Raw genomic sequence first — 25,336 nt, forward strand, 5'->3', positions numbered from 1 at the left:
GACTCTGTTCCATGGACAGTTAAATATGGAATCTGGGAGGAACTTGGTATTTATGTTCAGAGCTCTGGGAGCTAAACCCAAAAGACAGGACTGAGAATGTGACTAAGCACTTTGGTGTGAAAATAAACACCAGCAAGAGGAATTACCATCCAGATAGCTGAAGATCGCCAGCCTCAAGCCCTAGTCTCAAAGACGCCTTGACAACTTTCATACATGTGCGTTCCAGAGGCCAGTATAGAAATTGCTTTAAGTAAGAGAATGTGATGAGCATCTTTCAAAATGTATCTCACATTATCAGTTCATTCTGTTGGCCAGGGTCTGCAGAGTACGGATGTGTGAAAAGGGAGGTAGATCTAGGGGTGAGCTGCTGGGGTCCAATCCCAGCAGGTCCAGGGGTCCCAAAGGTGTAGACGGAGTCGGCGAAGAAGCAATGACACGGAGACAGCGTTCCGTTGATCGGCAGCCTAGCCAGGATCTCCAGCCAAGTTCTGGTCTGGATCTCCAGCGAAGTTCTGGTGTTTATTGTCTTGTTACATCCGTATTTATACCAGTTGATTTTAATCCTGTCAATTTCTATTACAAAGGTTTAGGGCGTAAATCAAGCTCGGAGAGTAGCAAGCGTGCTCCTCTCCAGTAGAGGCTGGTGGGTAAGGAGCAAAGCTGAGCCATTTCTCCTGGTTTTCCTGCAGCTGTAAAGGCGCCTCCCACTATGGCCTGACCAAGGACAGGAAGAGGCGCTCCCAGGATGGCTCTGTGGACGGCTGTGCGAGCCTCGCGGCCACGACACTCTTCCCGGAGGTTTCTGCAGCTGCCACCGTCGCCTTAATGACAGACGAGCCTGGCCTGGACAACCCTGCCTACGTGTCCGCGGCAGAGGATGGGCAGCCAGCAGACAGCCCATCGGACTTTGGCCGGAGCAACCGAACGAGGGGTGAGTCGAAGGGGTGGTTGTCCGGGAATGGCCTCCTTGCCTTGGGGTGGCCCTTTGTGGAGTAGTCACTGTGGAAAGTTCTCAAATGTCGTGTGTGGTTTTTTTTTTTAAAGAGAAGTCATTCTGGTAGTTTGGGCAGCGATGCAATGTCCAATTCTCCAAAGTGAAATAGAACCACGAGTCCCTCAGATCATTAAAAATGTGTGAAATCTGAGTTGGTGGAAGGGGTACTGATTCATCACTCCCGCCTGTCCGTTCCTTCCCATCCATGCTGCTCAAGAAAGGTGCTGGTCTGTTCAGTCCGGTCCAGGAAAAAAGAAAAGCAGATTTTAAACAAGCCATGCAATTTCCTTGTAGAAAAATTTAGAAAACGTTCCTGAGTGAATTCTATCACCCTGCCACCCAGCAGCGATCACCGTGTGTGTTTTCCTGCGCACGTCTTACCGGACGCGCATAAGGGAGGGCTTCTGTGACCGTGTGGCCACTGTTCCTTCTCTCCTTTCCTCAGCACGGCCCTTCGAGCGATCCTCTATTAGAAGCAGATCGTTTAAAAAAATAAACCGAGCTTTGAGTGTTCTGCGAAGGACAAAGAGTGGAAGTGTGGAGGCCAATCAAGCCGACGAGGGCGGAGAAAACTCTGAAAGCACCACTCCCCCCGAAGGTAAATGAACTCCCCGCAGGCTGGGAATGGGCTGGGAATGGGCTGGGAATGGGCTGGCCTTCCAGAATCATGTCTGCGTGATGACAGCCTGACCACCACTCGCTTTCTGTGGCAACTCTCTTCCCAAGGGTATAAAATATTTCTTACCTCGCTTAGCCTGGTTCTCACAAAAGTAACTGCAAGCAGAAATTGTTCTCTTTTTCCATAGGCTGAGGGAAAAGCGGTGAGAACCCTTACGTTCAGGTACTAGCTTAACACATACCAAGAATAATCAGAGTTGGTAAGTGAAAAGCAGTGAGAACAGTGCCTGGTAAAGGCTGTGTAGCTACTGGTGGTCCTTATCACAACTAGGTATGATGGTATGGTTCTGAGTGTTTTCCAAGCATTCGCTCATGTAATCCACACAACAACCCTAGAAAGTAGCTGTTTGACAGACGAGGAAACTGAGGCATAGGGAGGTTCCATAGCTTACCCAAAGTACCTTACCAAATGTTGAACGCCGGTAATGTGGCTCTAGAATCCACGCAAAGTTGTTATTGGGTCTTAGATCCTACGTGTTTTCTCAACTATAAATGGAGCTGAGGAAATACTGTCTGTTTCCTTCTTTTCATTTTATATTAGAATTTAGGGTAGTAATAATATTAGCTTAAAAATTAGCTTTTTCTGTGTGCTAGGTAGTGTTCTAAGTCATTTCGATATCACAACACTAGGGATTTATCATGTTCATATTACAGATGAGAAAACAGGCCCAGAGACATTAAGTTACTAGCCCAAAGTCGCCCAGCTAGAAAACGGCACACTTAGGATTTTAAACCAGGTCTCCGGCTCCAGAACCCACTCTCTTAACTACTGGTTAAGTACCTTCTCTCCGGGGCGTCGGTTGGTAGAGCCCAAACCACTGCCTTCAGAGAATTTGTAAGCAGTGTTATAACACCCCTTCTTGCTCACTTATCACCTCTCATCCTGTACGCACATGCTCATTCATATACACATGCACACACATGCTCACACACACACACATACACACATACTCACACACACACTGCTTGCATTAACTATCCTGAACTTACTATCCCAGTCCTGTAAATACTCTTTTGCTTACCTCCATGCTGTTGTCCAGCCTGCACTTCCACTCACCTTCATCTGGCATTCTAATGCCTCCTTCCAGCCTAGGCTTTGCCTCCTCCTGGAAGCCCTCCCTGATTCCCTCAGTCCCCCTTCTTTTGTGTTCTTAAAGCACCTGGGTCTCTATTATCGCAATGACCACCATTCATTATAACTGTACCGATAAGGGTAAGGGTCCTTCTTATGAGCTTTTGTACTCTAAAGCCAAACACAGGATCTGGTACATAATGGTGTTTGCTGAACGTGTGTGCAATGAATACGTGACATGATTAGAACTTCCTTTATGCCAGTCTTCCTTTCTTAGTAAAGGCTCCTTAATGACACTCTATATAAAGTTTTCTCCTGAACGAATAAGATTTATTTGCATGTTTATTGCAGAAACATTTTTAATAAGAGGTTTCTATGTATAAGGCACTAGCCGAGGCTCTGTAATTTTTTATGAAGCATATAAAATCCAATTCCTGGCTTCAAGAGGTTCGTTCAAAACTAAAAGAAAATCGAATGCCATAGAGTGAGGTGCACATGAATGACAATGGCAGCCACAGGGAGAACAGCGTCAGTTCCGAGCAGGGCAGTGTTGTCCATGTTTAAGGAATGGACATTGAGATCTTGACTGTGTTGGAAAGTAGTGGGAGATTCATTAGGTCAGATCAGAGAGGGTGCTGGATGCCATTAAGAGTCTGGACTTGTATCCACCTGAAAACTTGGGTGGAATTGTTGCAGGATTGGAGCCATGTTTCAAAAAGATGAGGGTGGCAGCCGTGTTCTGTGTGCAGGGGGCCTAGAGTGGGAGAGAATAGATTTCCTGAGATGCTCCAGGAAGTTGTTGCCCTGGAATAGGGTGAGGTTTGAGGACCCAGTGGGGCTGGTAGTGATACTGGTGAATTCCCGTGGTGTGGGTTAGCCATACCTTTATATCTGTAAAGAGACTGTCTCTACTACTTATTGGCTTCATGACCTTGGCCAGGTTACTGAACTTCTCTAAGCTTCCGTGTTTCACCATCTAAAAAAACAGGGATAATAATTATCTCCTTCATAAGATTGTTAGGGCAAAACAAAAACAAAAACAATTGTGCATGCCAATCACTTAGCTCAATACTCAGCCTATATTAAATTCTTAGTAAATAACATTATATTCCTTAGTCCATGAGGGAAGACAGAATATTGAACAAGTTTGTGTTGTCCTAGACGAGTGATGGTGAACCTTTTGAGCTCGGTATGTCAGCATTTTGAAAAACCCTAACTTAACTCTGGTGCTGTGTCATCTATAGAAATTTTTTGATATTTGCAACCATAGTAAAACAAAGATTTATATTTTTGATATTTATTTTATATATTTAAATGCAATTTAACAAAGAAAAATCAACCAATAAAATGAGTTCGCATGTCACCTCTGACACGCGTGTCATAGGTTCGCCATCACGGTCCTAGACCAGCACGAGTTTGGCAGTTTAAAACTTACTTTAACTCTTCAAGGGCACTGGGGTCTCACTGGGGTGGCTCTAATTAGCATCATTTACAAGTGTGATTGGGTGTGTCCTCTCAGATTATCAAATCAACTAGGTTTGGATGTATGGTTTTTGTAAATCTGCTGGGAGAGGGGGGGAGGAGAGGGAAAAAATTGGCAGCTTTGACTCTAAATCTTTCTTTGCTCAAAATAATTTTTTTAAATTTCCATTCCCTCGTCACCAAACCTGTTCCAACAAATGCTTGCGGTATATCTACTTAATGTAACTGGAGTAGCTTAAACATTAATTGACCTCGATCACCCTCGTGCTGTTAGCACCAGGAACTGGCAGATTAAGACGGCTGCCCACAGCCTCACAGCAAAGCCAATCACTCACTTGAAATTAAATCCCAGAGGAGGTGAAGGACCCGAATTTACAATGTCTCTGGCTCTCTCTGGCCGCTAAATTGCTTTGTTTCTCATGTTCTACAATACTTAGAAATAACTTGAATTCTTTCTGTATTGTTCCTAGAGAGTTGAGGGCTCATTAGTGAACTGAGTTCATTAGGGAAAGTGGACTAGGGTCATGGGTTTTGATAATAGTCACAAAGAGTGGACTATGCGGAACCAGGCGTGCGGTCTTGATCTTCCCAGATGACTTAATTAAGGGAGAATTGGGGGCAGAGGCAGCTGTCAGCAGCTACAGGAGACAGAAGCTTCTCCGCCCTCCTCATCCACACTCAGCCTCAAGCAACTCGGGAGGCGTGCTTCCTCCTCCCACTCGGTGTAGCCTGGCCGGCACTTAGGGCATCGCCTCTGGTCACTTCTCTCCAAACCCAGGTGGAGAGCAGTGCCGGGGGTGCTGCCGGCTTACAGACCTACAGGGAAAGCCCCTGTGGGACTGTCACCAGGCTGGGAACCCCTGGCCCAGGGACACCTGAGGCAGGTGATGGGAAGGGTGGTCATCAGGAGCCCTGGGTTCTGACCTGGCTCTGAGGGCCACCTAACTAAGTGACATGACCTCCAAGCAGTCACGTCACTCCCCCCCTCTGAGCTCAAATGTCCTCACTTGAAAGATAAAGGCTTGACTTGCTCTCTAGCTGCACACCGACTAGAGCAGATATGTGTGTGGGCACAGTGGGGTGGAGGTGGGCGCGTGATGCATTTCATGGGAAAGAAGAGTCCTCAGTTAAAAAATCAAGTTTGCAAATACCACCCATGATGATCTCCGAGTCTCCTAGCTCTGAATTAGTGATGGTGGCAGATCGGTGGCCAAACCTCTTAAAGCCACCGACTGAGGCTGCGGCTCTTTTCTTGATCATGAATCAGGCTGTTGGACTTCCTTTGTTGACAAACATGTCTGGTAGAGAGGACCGGTGAGTCCCTAAGCTGGAAAGTGGGGACTTTCAGGAAGAAATCTTCAAAATGATCTGAGAGAGCAGAAGTGCAGATTTATTCTGTTTGTTCCTTGATAAGTAAGTGAGGAAACTGCAGTCCATTCCATAAGGGCGGGTCATTCATTCATTCATTCCTGTTCACCCAAACATTGGCTGCAGTCTCCGTGTGCAGGGATCTGTGCACAGAACTCCGGAGGAGCCAGAAATTGTCCTCGAGTATCTTAGAGTTCAACGGGAGATATAAGAAATTGGCATGAGCCAGGCCAGTGTGGTTCAGTGGTCAGAGCACAGGCCCAGATTGTGGGCTCAATCCCCAGTAGGGGACATGCAGAAGGCAGACAAATGGTGTTTCTCTGTCATAGATGTTTCTCTCTTTCTTCCTCTCCCTTTCTCTCTCTCTCAAATTAATAAACGTCCCTCTAAAAAAAAAATCAATAAAACTTTTTTTTAAAGAAATGGGCATGAAAAATAACAAGGTTGAATGCTATGAGAATTGAAGAGAGTTTTATGGGAAATGGGATGTTTAGAGAGAACAGGGGATGGCGGATCAGGGCAGAGTTTAATTGGAAAGGATCATTTTATGCAGGCCTTGAAGGAAGACTTGGGTTCAGGCCTAGAATAAAAAACATTCCAGGCAAAGAAACTTATGCTGGCACGCAGGAAGGAAAATGGAAAACATGTATGCATAGTTTAGTTTGGCTGAAACCGAAGTTTGGCAAGAAGAAGAGTGGTTGGAAATGTCCATTGGGTGGGCGTCTTAAAGTAAATACTGTCTTTGTCCATTTCAGTCTTTCCAAGGTTGTATCACCTGATTCCAGACGGTGAAATTACCAGCATCAAGATTAATAGAGTGGATCCCAACGAGAGCCTCTCCATTAGGCTTGTGGGAGGCAGTGAAACCCCGCTGGTCCATATCATTATCCAGCACATCTACCGTGATGGGGTGATTGCCAGGGACGGCCGGCTACTGCCAGGAGACATCATACTAAAGGTAGAGACCATGGCTGTGAGGCCATGAAAGGGGCTTAATAAACATCACCTCAGAGCAACTAACTGGGTGGGTGGATGGATGGCTGCATGGATGAAATACTAAAATAAATATGGAGCAATTACTTCTCATAGTTACTATGTTGATATGTTCTTAATATGAGATTTACAGTTTAATTGAGATAGTCTTTGTTCCTCTCTGTCTTTCTCATTCTTTCACTCTTCTTTAGGCTCTCTTTATATAAATATTTCTTTCAATCTCTATCATTTTGTCTGGCTTCCCCTCCTTCTTCTTTCTTTACTCTCTAGCTTCTTCCATCCTCTTTCTTCCCTTCCTCTACCTCCCCTCTCTTCCTTCTCCTCTCTCTCTCTCTCTCCTTCTTTCTACCCCTCCCTTCTACTTTATGTAATATAATATAAAATAATACAAAACTGGAGCATATGTCTTCTGAAATTCTTTTTAAAGTAGACTAATGGAACACTTTGTATTTTATCTAATCATTTGTATTCACACACGACTCTAAAGTAAATTTCCTGTTGCTTAATGGCCCTCCATGAAAAAAAAAAATGTCACCCCTAAATTATTCCTGCCAACCCACAGACATTCCAGGGAGACAGGTCGGGGACAGAAAGCTTTGGGCAGGCCCATCCTGTGAGGCTTGGTTGAAGGGAAGAACGTCGGGGAGTAATTTCCAGAAGAAGAGAAAGGATAAAGGAAGAGTTGTTTATCAGACACAAGCCGAGCATGTGCCAAAAGGGACCAGGGATTTCTCCCTGGTCATATATTTCCTGTCTGATACTCAGATGACAGTTTCATCTCACCCCTTCTAGGTTGCTGAGGGGCCAGCTCCTGACACCTCATGAGCAGTTTCTTTGGCCAGGAGTTCTCACTCTTTGGAATAAGAGAAAATTGAAAGCACTTATCATAGAAAAAAACTGAAATTCCGATTGGCTTTCAAGGGTGGAGTACAAGGCAGGGCCCATCAACCCCAAGGGACAGTCAGCGTGTGCGATCTGCGATGCTCCGCATGGCGTCCTCCCAGCTCTGGTGGAAACTATGCTGCCTGGGAGGGTTGCATAACAAAACATTTTGATTCTTACACAGCCTTCAACTGGCACTTGCAGGCAGAAGAGCTGCCAGGACTGTTTAGCGGGCAACCCTGACCTCCTCTTGGCCTGGACGTGATGGGGGAAACCAGACAGGATAAGGCAGCCAAGCAGAGCCAGGCCCTGAAGCTCACCTGGGCTTGCACAGAGGTGGCAAGCCTTGTCTGTGCAGGGGGAGCCTCCCTCCGTCCCTGGAGACGCAGCAGAGAACTGGCGACTGTCCGCTGCAGGAAGGCCTTGTACAATCTCCCTGCGAAGCTCCTCTAGCAGTTGGCTGCAAGCCCCAGGTTTCTTACCAAACCATAGAAATTCAAGAAGATTGTTTCTCTTCTGTGGGGCCTCGCTCCTTAAGCACAGAGCGCGGTGTGACTCTCCTCTTCCAGAGCAGCGCCCACCACTAGGGGCTGCGCCTGCTTAGCAGGGCAATCAAACCAGAAAGCGCCACCAGGCATCCGGAGGCAGATCTTTAAAGAGGCACAAATGAGAGGGCTGAGCTTGAGGATCTTTAAGTGGCATCATAAAGTGACCCAGCCTTTCAATAAAAGAGCCTAGAAACTTCTATTCACATCAGTTTGTTTGAAACTGCAGAGATTTTTTTTTTCTTTTGTTGAGAACATGGGCAAAAGACCTTGCAGACCTGTCTCTCATTCTCTCTCTCTCTCACGCACGCGCACACGCGCGTGCGCGCACACACACACACACACACACACGCACGCACTCACTCGCACTCACATTCACACACTTGCCAATAAACAAGCACATTCATGCACACTCTCGCACACATCTTCTCTCTCTCTCTCTCTCTCTCTCTCTCTCTCTCTCACACACACACACACACACACACACACACAGTAGTGGGGACTGACACTCAGTATGGGTGACCCAGGGAGAAAAATTCATCTGGGGGCTTTGGGAAAGAAAATGCCACCTCAGTTTGAATTGAACAGCAGTTTACTATTATCATTGAGCTCAATGGAATGTTTTCTATTCTCATTGGCCTTTTCCTACTTTTTATTCCCCCCCCCCCCCCCCCCCCCCCCCCACATAAACAAATGTGGGGCTTGTGTCAGGGTGAGGGAGCAGAAAGATGGTCTCCACTGAGACCTGAGGCGGTGGTACAGGTGACGTCACGGCAAGTCATGTGGAGAAATGTGGGAAGATGGGGATATTTGGACAGAGCAGAGCAACCCCGAGGCCCGGCCCTGGTGGTTCTGTGGGCCTAAGCCTCTTGGGAAGGGGTGTGGTAGGCGGAACTGACAGCTGAGTCCCCTCTCCCAGGTCAACGGGATGGACATCAGCAATGTCCGTCACAACTACGCGCTGCGCCTGCTGCGGCAGCCCTGCCGGGTGCTGTGGCTCACTGTGCTGCGGGAACAGAAGTTCCGGAGCAGGAGCAACGGGCAGGCGCCGGACAGCTGTGGGCCCCGCGATGACAGCTTCCACGTGATTCTCAACAAAAGCAGCCCTGAGGAGCAGCTGGGGATAAAACTGGTGCGCAAGGTGGATGAGCCCGGGGTATTCATTTCCAACGTGTTGGATGGCGGTGTGGCGGACCGACATGGTCGGCTGGAGGAGAACGACCGCGTGTTGGCCATCAATGGACATGACCTCAGATACGGCAGCCCAGAGAGCGCAGCTCATCTGATCCAGGTAGGTCACAGGTCTTTCCTAGATCCGGGTCAAAAACTCCATCACCCTGACCATCTGTCCTGTTACTACCAATGTGACATACAGTGCCTCCCATTCGAGGAGTCAAGATCGAAGGGCCAGGTAAGAACATTACTCAAGCAAATAATGTGGTTTGGGGTCGTGGACATTCCTTAGGCTTGGCCAGCCATCCGTCAGTCTAACGCAGGTAAACACGTTGGGTTGTGTGCTGTAAGCTCACCCGGTTAAGATCACTCAAGGTCAGCAGGGTTGTGTCCTCCCTGTACCCAGTATGTTAGGTGCAGACCCAGGGGTCATTCAGATACATGCTGGACACATTCAAGTCATCGCATTGTACTAACTGCCATAGAAGTGGGGCTGTGCCCCCTCCAGCGATCCTGTGGACAGCCACTATAGGATTGGCTGAGAATAAGCCTTGTCTCTGTGGCTACGTCCTGGCCCCCCTGGAAAGCCCACAGAAACTCAAGTTTGAACTTTGGAGGAAGTCCCCTACTAAAAGAGAGAGAAATTATTGATCATTCAGGCAAATAAGAGTTCCCAACAGTGCAACATTGGTTCAAAATAATTCACTTTCCAACCAGTGTTATGTCATCAACCCCCAGCATGCATCTTGTTGACTTGAGCTGAGTCATCATTAGTTTTTCCAAAGCTCACTGAGCTTCCAGCTTTTTCTTAGAAGAACAGGCTTTGTTCTGGGGTTGTGTGAGTGTTTTTAATTCTAACGCATTCATTCACTTAACTCAATATGTATTACGTTTCTGCTGCTTGACTAGTCCTGGGTGAGGTGCAGAGAACAGAGAGATGATGACACTCCGGCTGTCTTCCCAAAGGAGCCCACAGTCCAATAGGGGAGCTGGGCTTTTCCTAATGACGGCCACATGGTGTGACAGTCCTGGAACGGAGACACTAAGCACTGTGCTGCACAGGTAAAGGCGAGATTTTTGCTTAGATGAGTCTAGGAATTCTTCAGAGGAGGAAGATCTTGAACCTGGGCTTTGAGAAATAAGAACTTCTCTGGGTGGGCGAGGCAGAGAGACTCGTTCTAAGGAGATACAACACAAAAGAACATGTTGCTAAAGCCTGTAGGGAAGTGGTGAATGCCTGGAGCATGGTGTCTTACGAATATCTGCCATTCCCCGGCCCATCATGTCAGCTTCCACTTAGCAACTGAAGTGACTTTAACAGTGAGTTCGCATCAGTATTGACTGAATCTTATACCTAGATCCATGGAGGGTGACATAGCAGAGCCTGCCTTAAGGACTTGATTATCTACTTCCTAATAAATCTTCCCACCTTCGGGCTCCAGCCATGGAGTTCCTAGTGTTGGCAACACTTTTCAATATCATGCGTGTGTTATCCCTGTTCTTTGAGGAGAACCAAATGGTGGAGGAGACTGTCATGTTAAACGTGGACAACTTGAGCAGAAGGGACAAGGGGCCTTGCCCTGCTTGCTCCACCCACCAGAATAGGAAGGACACGTGGTGCTTTGGCTGCTGAACTGTGGCTCTGAGTGATGTCCTAATTCCAAAGTGATTCTCCGCCTCATGGATCTTCCCAGCAGGGTGTGAGGTTATGCAGGCAGTAAATAAAAGCAGAGTCACAAAGGCATGTCCCTTCCGGAGTGTATGCCAGCTGTTCCCAAGTGCACAGGCCCAGCCGCAACTCCTCTAAAGACCACATCTCATACTCAACTGCCCGCTTCGTTTCTCCATGTGGATGTCTAAAAGGCATTTCAAATTTAATGTCCAAAACTGAACCCTTGGCTTCCTTCCACTCCATCCCTTGTCATACCTGCTCTTCCCTTAGTCTTTCCCAGTCTCTAAAAATGGCACCACCATTTACCCACTTACTTGGGCCAAAAAGAATCTTTGCTCCTTTTAATATCCCCCTCCCACAATCCATTTGTCACCACCTTCCTTCAGCCAGGCCATCAGCTTTGGTTTGGCCACCGCAAGAACCTCTTACCTGGCCTCCTTGCTTCCACACTCAGTCCTCTGCCTCTGCTCTTCACACAGCAGTGAGAACGACCACTTTACAAAGTCAAGGCCACCATCTCCCTCTCTTGTGCTCACTCTCTGATGCTCCCCAAGTTACTTATATTAAAAACTCCAAACCTAACGCTGGCCTGTAGAGCCATACATAATCTGTCTGACCTTTACTTATGTCTCCAACTTCACTTCCTAAACAAAGGGAAGAATTTTTCGTATTCTCCCCTTTGCTTACCCAGCTCAGTCACGGGGCCTTCTTGTTACTCCTCAGACATTTCAAGAACTTCTTCACTTCCGGGCTGACGTTCTTGCTGTCCTTCTGGCTAGAAGACTCTTCCAAGTACCTGTAAACTCACTCCCACGCTTTAGGTCTCTTCTCAAACACCACTCTGACAATCCCATTGAAAATAGCACTGACTATTCACAATTCTGTATCCTCTAATCTGCGTTATGTTGTTTTCTGTCAACTAGTTATTACCTTCCGATTTAGTAGAGAATATTAGAGTATCATATCTCAAGCACTTAGAGAAATGCCTGGCAATAGTAAATAATACATATTTGTTGAATGAATAAATTGAATCAAATTATAAAAATGTAAGTAAATATAAAATATAATTTACACATTCTATCTCTAGGGATTTTTTGTCAACACATTTACCAAAGAACAAGCAGCAAATCTTTGTTCCCAAGATAGAATCTCTATTTTTTAAAATATATTTTCATTGGTTTTAGAGAGAGAGGAAGGGAGGGGGAGAGGAAAAGAGAGAGAGAAACATCCATCAGTTGCCTCCCATATGCACCCCAACCTGGGACCGAACCCACAACGTAGGCATGTGCCCTGAATGGAATCAAACCAGCAACCTTTTGGTGCACATGACGATGCTCAACCAACTGAACCATGCTGGCCTGGGCTAGAATCTTTGTTTTTGTCCACTTTAATTTGTTCAGTTGTTATTGGCTGAGCACCTCCTGTATGCCAAGAGGTGGGTGGTACAATGGGGAAGAAGACTGACACAGTTCCTGACCTTGTAGAGCTTGGAATATATTCCTATCTCAGATCTCAAATACAGTCAGGTCATTATTAAGTTGAGGATTCCTATCTGTTTGTGAGAAAAAAGGCGACAGAAAATAGACAATGTTTATGAAGACATTAACCAATGAAAAAGAAAGAGTCCTTGTTGTTTTTCTTCATAAAGAAACTGCACTCTAAGCATTATTTTTTTCTCTGTGTAAAAACTAGACTTTTTGTGTTACACTTGTTAGCGCCCTCTGCAGGTCAACCAGTGCAACTTGCATTCATTCTGGAGAAGGTCTGCCAACTTATACTTAGCAATAAGCAAAACAAAAACTCCCCTACTTGTGTCATTTGGAAAAATTTGGCATCCTACATATGATTACATATGGCAGGCTACTTTTGTAGATTAGTAACAGAAGAGGAAAAACATTTTTTCCCCTGAGAACGTTAATTTATGAAATCTTGCCTAATAGTGGGACTTCCTAAAAGATTCTTCTGCTTACTAAACAAAGCCAATGTGCTTTATAAGCAGGGGAGGAGAAATTTTTTTAAAAAACTGGGCAAAGCTAGTTGGAAAAGAAATGGAAAAAATAGAATGTTGGGGAAACCCAGTTAAGCAATCACAAGAGTGGAATTTATTTATGTGATACTTGTAACATACACCAACCTGCGGGCCTTCAACTAAATACCCTTCAAAGGTTAAAACTCAGATTTCCAACCAACCCGTGGCAGCACTGGCCTTGTCCCTACCCCATGACTCATATTTGCCTGACAAAGAAGTTCCCAGGCAACACGTCCTCTGGTCATGTTTTCTCCCACAGTACCACGCTTCTGCCTCTCTCCACATTATTTCAGGGAAAAGTTATTACAGGGAAACCACAACTGTTTTAAATTTGACCAACTTTACATATGTGGAGTCCTAACCTCAGCTTACTCAGCAGCAGCCCTGGGTGCCAGGCCCCAGAGTTAGAGACAGAGAGAGTCAGGCTCCTGATGAGGGGAGATCTAAGGAGACAGAAGCTTGAACTACGGGCAGTGGACTGATTTAGAACTTAGTACTTTATTTTTCTCCGTGTTGACTTAAGATTTTTGAGCACCCTGGCTAGAATAACTCTGTGAAAGAGACAGCTTTGTGGAACTGTCTGGTGTCATAACCTAAAATGAGAGAACAAAGAAATATAGACCAAAGATTTGAGAGCCTAAAGGCAAAAAAACATCTGAACATTCAATACCTTGGTGATTCAGCTTTTACATCTATCCAGTGTTCCACATGAGAATGACTTATTCTGAGAGTTGTGCCTATTTTGAGGTGTTCTCATCTATCTGTAATTCTGGATCAGTGCGTTCCTACTTCCTTAGGAGTTCAAATATATGCACTTAATAAATAAAGAAAATAATCATGAATTTCAGATTTTAGTATCCTCCTTGTGCCCTTTTACCTCAGGCAACTCACAGACTCAATGCAGAAGCTTAAAAAAAATGCAAAGCTAGTTGTAGAGATGGTGATAAGATGGGTTTTCATTAATACTGACATATGTGTGACCCCCCGCCTCCTTTGCATGAATTACTATTTAAATGAAAAGTTATTTCTTCAAAGAACAACTGGCAACCAGGCTCTTCATATTTTTAAAAAGAAGGTGTTTGGCCTTTAGACAGAGCCAGAAAGTGAATAACAAACTACACACGTTACCTACTTGGTCTAAATATGCGATTCCAGCTCATGAGTTCCACTACTTAATTGGGAAAAGGCAACACTTTTGTTCCCTGGAGCCAGTGAAATGAGACCTGCTAGATCTGTGTGCCCTTTACAGATGAGCACAGCAAATATAGCATCAAATGCCCAGTTAGACGAGTGTTCTTAGCATGGCATTGTGGTAAATGTAATGCTCATAGGTTACTATATAGATTTAAAACATTCTTCTGAACTGAATTCTTAACAGCCCAAATAATTTTTACATAAAGCCCTAAATTTCATACATTCATGACAAAGCATGACTTGGTAAACTGCACAGCTTAGAATTTTAGGAGTGACTCTCATCACAGCTACACGTTGCAAATATTACAGGATCTTGAAACTTCACTACTTTTCTCCAACCTACAGCACATGCATGTTTTTCTAGATACCATTTTTTTTTTAAAAAAAGTTGCTGTAGGCAAAGGAGTGGGGTCATTCTACTGACTCGATGATCAGATTTAGGGACTCAAAAACTATAAATAAATTCTTATTTTGACCTTGTCACTGACATCTGTATGACCCTGTATCTGTCATACCACCATCATCATTAATTTCTTATTCCCTAAAGGATATGTGCTGCTTCGAACGTAAGGGTGAACATGGAGCTAGAATCTAGTGGGGAAGATACACCAAATTGCTGTGTCAAATCTTGTTTTCCATCCTGGTCAGATCCTAAGGTTCCTAGTCACCTTTTCCTCACAGCCTCCCTTGATTTCCTTTCTCCTTGGCCAGACTTTGGTTGCTCTGAGCTCACTGAAGCAGCTGCGGCCTCTCAGCAGAGGTATTTGCCAATTCTTTTTAAAATGCACCAGCCACTATGCTAGGTGCTAACATTTCAATGGTGAACAACTTGACACACGCCAGATTTGCTTTCATGGAGCTCATAGGGGGAATAGCAGCTTACAGTGCCCCATTAGCTCATCTGAATGTATGTTTCTGGAGCCCCCTAGCTTTTGCTGAGTGAGAGGTACTTTAGTTTCTCAGAAGTTCTCTTGCTCCCTGGAGGGAGTGTTAGGACAAGGACTTTGTTTCTGAACCTTGTTGTGTGGGACGTTGCCATATCACTAGGAATAACTGACGGCTTTGGTATTTTTCTAGCATAACAGTCAGCAGCCCTGTTCTGATGCCTCCTGCTGTCTGCGTTGCCATGAAGGGTCTGTGTGCCATGCATGATCTCAGAGCCAGGCTGGAAGGCTGTCATGTGTTCCATAGCCGTGTTCTGGAACCTCACTGGCATTTTTCAATTGATCAGTAATGATGAAGGCAGACATCCATGGAATTCTTGGCTTCAAAAAACATAGAGACAGTCCCCTATGCATGTATGAAATGGCAAAATGGGAACTCCATCAATGAGGTACTGGGTGTAACGTTCACCAGCAAAAAAAAAACCACACACACCCTACTCTGTGATGGTTAGACTAGAACTCATTTTCTAGCTCCAGATCTGTTGTGTGTACACAGACATACAAACACACACACACACACACACACAGTTATTAGAATGAGTCCAGAGTTCACGTTTTTTAGATGACTTGAAAATATATTAAATATTGAAGAAACTAGCAATACTTGCCCTGGAAAGGAGAAGAGCTAAGCCAGGGCAGTGAGAGTTATCTTCAGAGAGGGTTGTCACGTGGAAATTGACTCTGGGTTACCCTGGAGAACGTGGCCAGAACCAATGGGCAAGCAAGAGAATGGCAAATGTAAGCTCAGCCTGAGGACAACTTGCTCATTAGTGCATCTAAAAACGGCCCGGCTGCCTTGGGACACAGCAAGTCCACTGTCATGGGAGGCACTGAATCATGAGCCGGTGACCGCATGGCAAGGATTTTGCAGTGGAATTGAAGCATGGGCTACGGAGAGCAAGCTGGCTTAGATGATGTCTGACATCTCTTCCATGTCTGTGGCTTTCCAACTGTATGGAGCCAGTTCTTAGTCCCCAGGGCTGTAGCAGCACAGGATGGATGAACAGAGAACAACACATGAGCAGTTGCTGGAAGGGAAGCGGAAGGGGGGCAAACTCCAGAAAGCTTAGAAAGAGCCATCCTCACAAGTACACACTGAAAATCAGTGAAAGCTAGATTGTCTCACTCTGGGTTCCTTGGAAAAGAAACCTGAGGGGTATGTAGATGCAGAATGAAGTTGTTTTTGAAGAAATAGTCATTAAGACCTGTGATGTTAATGGATGAAATGCTAAGTGGAGAAAAACTCTGTAAACAGCTTATATTATTATAAATCCAACTATACCTCTTACTCATCTCTGTAACAAGAGAGCCACCCAGTCAAACAGGAATCTCCTGTGAGCCTATACTGGGTTATCGAGGGTGCTTTGTATATGGTTACCTGCTCTGAGCAGCTAATCCTCCATGCCCAACAGCCAGTTTAGAGTTTTCCTCTTTCAGGTGTTTCTATCGAATAAAACCCTGGGGCATTGGGGGTTGGCATTGGAGTGGTGAATGTGGTGACCCTTAACTTGAAACTTCATAAAGCTAACGCAATAAACACAATCAACGAACCCACATAAATTGCATAGTTTACCAAACATTTTAATCAAATATATATAGCAAATGCTATAAACCATTTGGTTTAACTCCAAGCCTCCTTTCCAGATTAACAGGTGAAGCCTTTGGGTGGGTGAGAAATGTACACCTTGAGTACAAGTGCTGCGTGCTCTCTTGCTCTGCCTTTATCTGTGACTGACTTTCTCTCTCTCATTAACCTCATGAACCCATGTAATGCCAGGACGGTAGAAAGACCCCTCTCTTCCAATAACTGGCTCTGCAAAATGCCTCTCCTGGCTCCTTGTGCAGTAGCATCTTTGATTTTCATTGTTCTGTTCTGCGAAGTTTCTGGTCCATGTTGCATCCTGACAATATGAGCAGTTTTTCAGTCATAGTAAATTTTATAGAGGAAAGAGCCATTTCCAGGCTGAGCGTGGTGGAACTCCCAGACTCCTTCTTACTACTAGAGATGAAATTTTATTATTTTTACATGGGCTACCTATACATGAGGCTGCTGGACTATGGTTCCCTCCTATGGCCTCTGCTTACTCCCATCATATAAATATTATTGGCAGTTTTTAGTCAAATTTCAAATGCTTAGAGAAAAGCAGCCATTAAACCTAACAACCAAAAACAAGCTTTTCCATGAGAAATGATACTCAGTTTTAACCCTCTGGCTTTCTCTAAATGTTAGGATTTTCCTATCTTTTCCCATAGACGTAATTGGCTCTGCCTCTGAAACTCTGTGTGTTACCCACATCTCTTTCATGGCACCTGCTTCTGACTGTCCCTGAAGCAGGACAAGGGCCCTGAAGGCAGGAGCATGTCCCCAAGGCTCTTAGTGAAGTGCCTGGCCCAGAGCAGGCGTATGCCAGCTGCGGGCACAGACGGCTGCCAACAAGCTGAGGCACAGTGGAAAATGTGGACGTCATCAGAATCCCTTTCCTCTAACCCGAAAGGAGAGAGGGAGTTTAATATGTGCATCTTTCTTGGAAGAGAAAGGAGTATACGGCGCAGAATCGGGCTGTGCAACTTGTGACCACTGTGCCCAGAGTTTGTCTACAGCAGTGATGGCGAACCTATGACACGTGAACTCATTTTTTTGGTTGATTTTTCTTTGTTAAATGGCACTTAAATATATAAAATAAATATCAAAAATATAAATCTTTGTTTTACTATGGTTGGTTGCAAATATCAAAAAATTTCTCTATGTGACACTGCACCAGACTTAAGTTAGGGTTTTTCAAAATGCTGACACGCCGAGCTCAAAAGGTTCGCCATCACTGCTGTAGAGCAACACTGAGGATGCTTAGGGAGAGAGGAGAGGAAACTTCCAGTGAGAGGACCTAGCTCTCGCCTTGCCTACTACTTGAGCCAGCCAGTTGTAAAACAGTCCTTTCATCCAAATGCAACACCCAAGTGATGCGAGAGAGAAGCCGCCCCACCTCCAACCTGTAGCATGTTCTTCCTCCGTTTTCTTAAATGGCGGTCTGCTGCGCCCCTCTCCCGGACACATGTTTGTGTCTGTGTGAAATGAACAAGTTGCTGCCATTCTCTCCTTCATTCAGTCCCTCTGTGTCTCCCCCTCGCCCACCTTCTCAGCCTCACTGCACATTCACACCAGATTCATCTCCGTGGAAAGAAAGACTGATGCTAACGCCTGTTTCTCGACACTGAATCCAGCTGTTCCTGGGAGTAGGAGCCAGGATAAACACATGAGCCCATTTTCCACCTTCGACTTCAAAAGCTAGGAAAGAACGTGCATCAGATAGAGTCTTGCTGAGAGCAATTTATAAGGTGGCTGGTGAGATCCACAGATCCAGCCTTGCAGGGAATTTATTTCCACGTAAATCGATACCAGGGTTATTTATTGGAGTGTTCTCCCTGCCAACAAGTTAATGAAAGTCAGCATTTGAAAATCCAGTGAGAAATTCGTGCTCGCAATGTGAATTAAATAGCTCTTGAAGGCTCCTCCTTGCCATTTTGGATTTTGCCTGGCAAGCTGATTCGATGTGTAAGTCTTGGGTTTTCTCAGCTTTGATGAGGTGGTCAGGTCACATTCCTGGTCCAGAGTGAGCGCAGCACAGTGTGATGGCCTAGAGACAAACCTGCTGCCCAGAGCCTTCGAAACATCGGAGTTTCCCTGAAGATAAGCAAATTTGGACTCAGCCATTGACGTTTTGATTTGAATGTTTGCCACTTCTTATCTCTTAATAATTTTTGCTTCAGAAAGCTCACAAAGATAACCTCATTGAGATAAGTGAGGCTCACAGTATTAAGAAAGAGACAGTGATTACAAAATACTCTTCCAAGAATTGAATTTAGTTCTTCAGGTCAGCTTGCTCATTGTTGTTTCCTGGGCTGGTTATTTTTGTTCTGTTCCGACACAGGCTTTAGATGTGATGAAAAACACCCGGGGAGTGGAAATAGGTGAAGGAACGGAGAAAGGGCAAGTACCTCACAGACCCGCAGAAGTGAAAGTGAGCGAAGGACTTGAACTTTCCTTTTGAGTCCTTTTTGATAGGATTTGCTTAATGTATATGAAATGAATCTGTTTGACTGGCCCACCGTCTACCATGATGTTTACAATAGACACCCTTATGGTGTTTCAGCAGTTGTTCTTAAAAGTTCATCTAATGTACAGCCACCCAGGTGACCCTGAGGTTTCCAGAAAGCCCTGAGGAGCGATGTTTATTAATATAAGGATGCAGAGTTGGGAAGGTTTGGGCTGATCCGTGCTGGACCACAGTGGGGATCTGATGTCATTGGTGGGTTCTTACTGCTTGAGGTTTCACAAACAAGGTCCTAGTTCCTGAGAGTGGGAGTGAGTTATGTTCCGTGGGAAGGATGATGCAGAGAAGAGTCAGGAAGCAAATAGCTCAGTTCCCACTTTCAGAGCTCATTTGAATTTCTATCTTAATGGAATTCAAATTCAGAAATGAAGCAAGACTTTCTGTGGCTCCTTTCGTGGCCTGACTCTCTCGTGGTCTGATGGCCATGCCTGCGATGGAAGAAGGCAAGCAGGCCAATGTCAGGTCTGCTGTGGCTGTGAGTGGTCAGGGGGTGGGACGAAGTTGGGAACCCCTAGAATGGCCTCCTCTCTTCTCTACCTCCCTTGTCCCCAAATCTAGTATTTTAAAGGGGACTTTTCTAATCAAATCTAGCCCTGCCTCAGGCACTGTTAGCTTTTACTAGAGTGATGGGTAAGCTCAAGGGGCTACTTCACCAGACCGTCGGGAGGCCCTGTTCATGTATGTTTCACAGGCCCAAGGTCTCGTCTCACTGCCCTGCAGACCTGGAGCCTCAGCAACCAGATCTCATGCTCTCAGGCACACATGAAACTCCTCGGTGGCAGAAAGCCAGCCTGTGCATTTATGGTGTGGAATGGACCTTAACCAACAAGGAATGTATTTGCGATTTGGAACACTCTGTCCAAGTATCAGCACACATGGCAGAGAGGACTAGTCGTCAGAATTAATGTAGTCAGATGGAAAGCAAAGGGTTGAGGCAAAGGCCTTTGATCGGGCTGTGTTAGGGCCACTGGGTCACCCCTGTCATTCTGAAGTCCTCATCGTTTCCAGTACCCAGATGTTTGAAACCGTCAGACGCAGAATTTGTCTTCCTGCGGTGGTAACATTCCTACCAATAACTCTACTGCTTTTTCTTCACTGCTGACCCTTGGTTTTAGACCTTCAGCCTGGAGTTTGACAGGGCTGCTACTTTACACTATACACCCTATTCTATTGGAAAGTTTCTCAAACAACATCTCAGGCTGTGAACCGTAGAGTCATTCATTGGATAAGGGGTAAAGGAAATGACTCTTGTGTTCTTGTCAAATTACAAAGAAGGCACTGCCATGAAAAATACTAGAAACCACTTTTTTCCCATAGAAAAGGTAAAACTCACACATTTTGGTAACGCTGCTGCCTGGATGCACGGGAAGGAAGCTCCGAGTGCTAACGCCTGTGTCTTATCACCCAGGCCAGCGAAAGGCGCGTCCACCTCGTCGTGTCCCGCCAGACCCGTCAGCAGAGTCCTGACATCTTTCAGGAAGCCGGCTGGAGCAGCAACGGCAGCCGGTCCTTGGGGCCAGGGGCCAGGAGCCACAACCCCAAGGTGAGGCCCAGTAGGGTATGTCCACCGTTTCTGCGGTGAGTTATTTCTCGGGAAGGCTGCACACATTAACATTTCTAAGTGTCATCTCTGGATTTCATCACTTAAACACTGTGTGACTTATCTTGTAACAGTAAAAGCCCAGAGTCCCATCTTCAAGGCCTGGTGGGATAGCAGGTGTCTCCCATCCAAGCAGAAGAGAGGAAGATGCAGGAGAGTTTTGAAACCTGATCTTGCAGACCTCATAATTTCTGGTCTAAGCCAAATAGATGTCATGTCATTTCAACTCATTTTGTTTCAGGACTGTTTTTCATTCGCTTTGAAATGAAGCAAGAGGTTTGCTTGGCTTCTGGATTTTGAAGTTCCCAGTCTGCCTGAAACGGAGCAACTCCCCTGCTATTTTAGGGTGTGTGTTTTTGCAGAAGGACCCAGAGAAATAATATAAACACTTGAAGTTCGTGTAACACTAGCAAGTGGTGGAAATGGGGCAAACCAGAGAGCACATGCCCTATCTTATGGAATTCAAATCCCGAAACATTTTTAAAAGCGGGGGATGAAGCGGCATGTATCTGCCATGTGCAGCCCCCCTTTAAATGAGGTGACTCAGCCCAGTTTCTCCTTCTGTCTTTGGCCAGTGTTAGAGGCAGCGCCATAACTTCTCCATTTGGTTGGGTGTCTAAGCAACACACACCTTGCTTAGACCAAGTTGAGTCCAATAGCCTCCAGTTGGCATCCTATTGTGATGGTGATGAGTTTCTGGCCGCCATTTCTTCTGGGATCTGGTTTCATTAAATTACTTGTAACTAAAAAATCTGATAGAGAGCCCGTTCTTCCTGCATCAGATTAGGGAATGTCTACATACCACATCAGGCTAGATGTCCGTTTGGAATAATTCACAAGTTTGAATTTTTGAGCAATGTATGTAGAAACTATACTCAAAATTTTGATTTTGGAACATCTCTGCTTTGTATGCTGTTAATTACACAGCCTACAAGGATACTCCCTCCCCCCTTTCTCCAGCCTACCAGCCAGCTATGCCCCATAAATCCATAAATTCCAGGTGTATTTACAATAAGCAATCTCAACAGACCAAGTACCTCCTTGCTAAAACATTTTATGGATAAGCACTCCCTGGTGTCTTTTCACTAGTAAATACCATTAGTGTGTTTAAATAAATTTAATGCTATTAATGGAAAACTAGTTTATTCTCTTAATTAAAGTTTTAACCTCATTAGCTAATTATAATTGAGTTAGCAAGACCATATTATATTGTAGCTCACTAAACCCCTAAGAATGAAGCTTCCACAAGCCTGTGGTTTTATAACCCCTTCGACCTAACCATAATGAATCATGGAAAGAGCCAGGAGGGTCTGATCAAATTTTTGCTGAAACGCTCCCTCTCTCATATGTTCAATTCCTGGAAAACATGCATAACAAACTGGCCCAGTAGAAATTGTCATTATTTTCATTTTAATTTATAGTTCTCTCTGTCTTCTGAGATGCTCCCACACACACATTAAAAGTGGCATATTTAAAAATGAAATGAAGACATAGATGTATTTTGTTTAGGAAACAACATGGCTTTTTGAAAGCAGGAAGTGAAATTACTCAAAGAAATATCAAAGAAGACAAACCAAGATTTGTGAGACAGAAAAGTTTTTAGTGAATTCAAAAGTTAAAGAACAATAGGCATCAAGATTAGGAGTGTGGCTGCCTCTGAGAGAGGAAAGGGAATGTGACCCGAGAGAAGTCAGAGAGGCACCTCAGCTGTACATGGGGCATGCGTGTCTGACACTGGGTTGCCAGGTATCTGGGTAGGTTATGTTCATCTTTATGCGTTTTTTTAATATGTCTAAAATGCTTTTTAAAAACCCAAAGCAAATATTCTATTATGTAATTTTATAGTTGAGTGATAGTACACTGGTGGCCCTGACATGTTCTAATCAGCTTAAACTATTTTATCATGAATCATGTGTTAAACATTAGGGAGCACCTTCAAGTCTCCAAAGTAGGGAAGGAAAAAAATCCTCTCTCCAACCAAAGTTAGGCAAGTCCATGTACACAGGGGTCAGGGAGTACTTGGGCTTTTCCATTCCTAACACAGGTGTGTCTCTCCTGTGGGTAAAGCAAGTATGTGGGAGACACAGGACACAGGGACACATTTCTTATCTGGGGTAGTCCAGTCATGTCTGTTTGCAGAAAGGCTGTTTGGAAAGCACCAAAGAAGTGAAAGGAGGTTCTGATCTCCAGGAATTTGCATGTAAAAACATCAATGAACACACCACTGCAGCCGGGAGGACGTAGCTTTCTTCAACCAAAACATATGTCATGTGATTTATTTGACACAATTTGATTTGGGTTGAGTTCTGTAGTCAATGAACTAGTTAAACTCCCTCTGGAAAAATTGGGTAATTAGTTCTTTCATGTGTTTTTCTGACAGATGCCTGAACATTGGTAAGTTAATTTAGATCACGCGTTTCAGTATTACCTCTAAAAGCAAAACGGGATAGTGAGGAGCATGGATTTAGAATCAGACAGCCTGGATTGCAGGTCCCAATTTTCCTCCTGACACCCGTTTCACTTACCTGGTTTTTTAAAATGTTAAGTCTTGGTTTGCCTGCCTGGACCTGCCTAAGTAGGAAACAAATATATATTTCCTTCCTTTTCCCAAAGGTATAGCTGGCCAATCTATACATTATTCCAGCAATATTTATTCACAACAAATATTAAAGCCTCACGAATTCCTATTAACTGGAGTGGCAGGAGAGAAGCCAATGTAACTTCTGGGATATATTTCATAAGATATGGAATTTTGCTACTTTCAAATGAATTTTATAACACCTTTTTTTTAAAAAAAAAAACACACAAAAAGTCCTATTTTCCACTTGGTTATATTACTTTTAGCCACAGGTTTGCTGTACATGGGCATTCTTACCCATTTCATAGATGAAGCTAGGAGCTTGAGTGATCACATTATCAGAAATCTCCTAAGCTAATTACTGTTAGAAACCCAAATATCAATAAAAGATGTTCAAGCTTACTACAAGGAAAGGTAATTAAGTTATTGGAATCTTTGTTTTCACCTGGGAAAATATTGGTAAATATGGATAAAACAGTATCGGCAGAATTGTGAGAAATCAGTATTTTCACAATGTCTTGGTGAGAAAATAAATGACAGAAACCATTTCAAAGGTAATTAATCAACATCTGTTGAAATGTAAAATGCCCAGGCTCTTCAATTTCTCCATTATAACACTAGGACGTTAGCCTTAAGAAATAGTTACACAAGTGCACAAGACATGTGAGTCTAAGGTGTTTGCAGTGTCCCTGTTTAATTCTGCAGGAGACTGCAAACACCTATCATCAGTGGGGAATAGAACACATCCACACGAAGTATTAGGCAGCTGTTCAAGAATGAGATAGTGTGTGAGATATGTGTGTGTGAGTTATCCTTGTTTTGCAGAATATTCCAGACTGTTTTAGACAGCACCTCGGGAGATTGATCAACTACCCTTGCGATGCCCCTGTCCCGCATGTGGAAATGATGAAATGAAGCCCTTCTTTGAGAGCATCAGGAGTAAATGCTTTACAAATGTCCCCAGGAATGAACTGAAGCAGCAGGGCAGCCAGTGGGAGTCTCTGGGTTTAGAATTCTTGCCACGTTGGGGGCATTTCAGAACTGCCTGCATCTCCAAGTGGGGCTCTTCTGAGAGATGCTCGTGATTAAAGGAAGAGGCATCCTGCATCTAATTGCTTTTCAGAAGGGAAAGGTCATGTGCTGAGAATGGATCTTGAGAGCCCCTCTAAGTCTACTCCTTGGCCTTAGCCGGAGTACTAGGACTATTACTAGTCTTACTTTGAAACTTTTCTCTGAAGAAAGTCTTATTTCAGTTTTATAACCCTCATCTGATAACCATTATCTTCAAGGTTCTGGGGTTTATATAAACACAATCCAGACCTTACAAGTACTAATTATAATATATACCTTGCCATAATTATTCATAATTTCTGACTTATTATTCTATTACTACCAAAAACAATTTGTGGCAATTTGCAATGTATTCATCCATTTATTCAGCAAACATGTATTTAAAACCATCTTCAATGTGCTAAATGCTATGTTCAATGCTAGGGGTACAATAATGGGCCATTAGTGCATATAATGAGGCCATTAAAAGAGACATGGCTAACTTAAAACTGCAGGAAATCATAGATAATAAATGCACACAAAAGCCTAGGCTTATCTTGCTTCCTAATGAGGCATTTAAAAAACTGACCCTGTGCTTGCAGGTAAAATAGTTCTATATGATGTCATCCATCCAGTTTGTAGACATTTGTTTAATTAGAATTCATTTGATTTGTTGAATAGATAATATATATATCCTATATAATAAAAGGCTAACATGCAAATTGACCAAACAGTGGACCGGTTGCTCTGATGTGCCCTGACCACTAGGGGACAGACGCTCAATGCAGGAGCTGCCCCCTGGTGGTCATTGTGCTCCCGCGGGGGAGCGTCGCTCAGCCATAAGCCCTGAGCCAGGCTCACAACTGGTGAGCACAGTGGTGGTGGCAGGAGCCTCTCCCGCCTGTGTGGCAGTTGGACATCCCCCAAGAGCTCCCGGACAGGGAGAGGGCACAGGCTGGGCTGAGGATTCCTC

General features: G+C 44.6%; 1 protein-coding gene across 2 annotated transcripts in view; it reads left to right on the forward strand.

Annotated features, from left to right (window-relative positions):
• Window positions 1-25,336, forward strand: part of LNX1 (ligand of numb-protein X 1, E3 ubiquitin protein ligase) — a 111,979-nt gene that overhangs the window by 77,337 nt on the left and 9,306 nt on the right. For both annotated transcript variants that reach the window (XM_015560095.1, XM_006757823.2), the window contains 5 exons: window positions 690-931; window positions 1,440-1,592; window positions 6,350-6,552; window positions 8,934-9,305; window positions 20,544-20,678. In XM_015560095.1, the coding sequence (XP_015415581.1) occupies window positions 690-931; window positions 1,440-1,592; window positions 6,350-6,552; window positions 8,934-9,305; window positions 20,544-20,678 (1,105 nt within the window). The remainder of the gene's footprint in view (window positions 1-689; window positions 932-1,439; window positions 1,593-6,349; window positions 6,553-8,933; window positions 9,306-20,543; window positions 20,679-25,336) is intronic.

Source organism: Myotis davidii, unplaced genomic scaffold (assembly GCF_000327345.1).
Source record: "Myotis davidii unplaced genomic scaffold, ASM32734v1 scaffold173, whole genome shotgun sequence".
Classification (NCBI taxonomy): Eukaryota; Metazoa; Chordata; class Mammalia; order Chiroptera; family Vespertilionidae; genus Myotis; species Myotis davidii.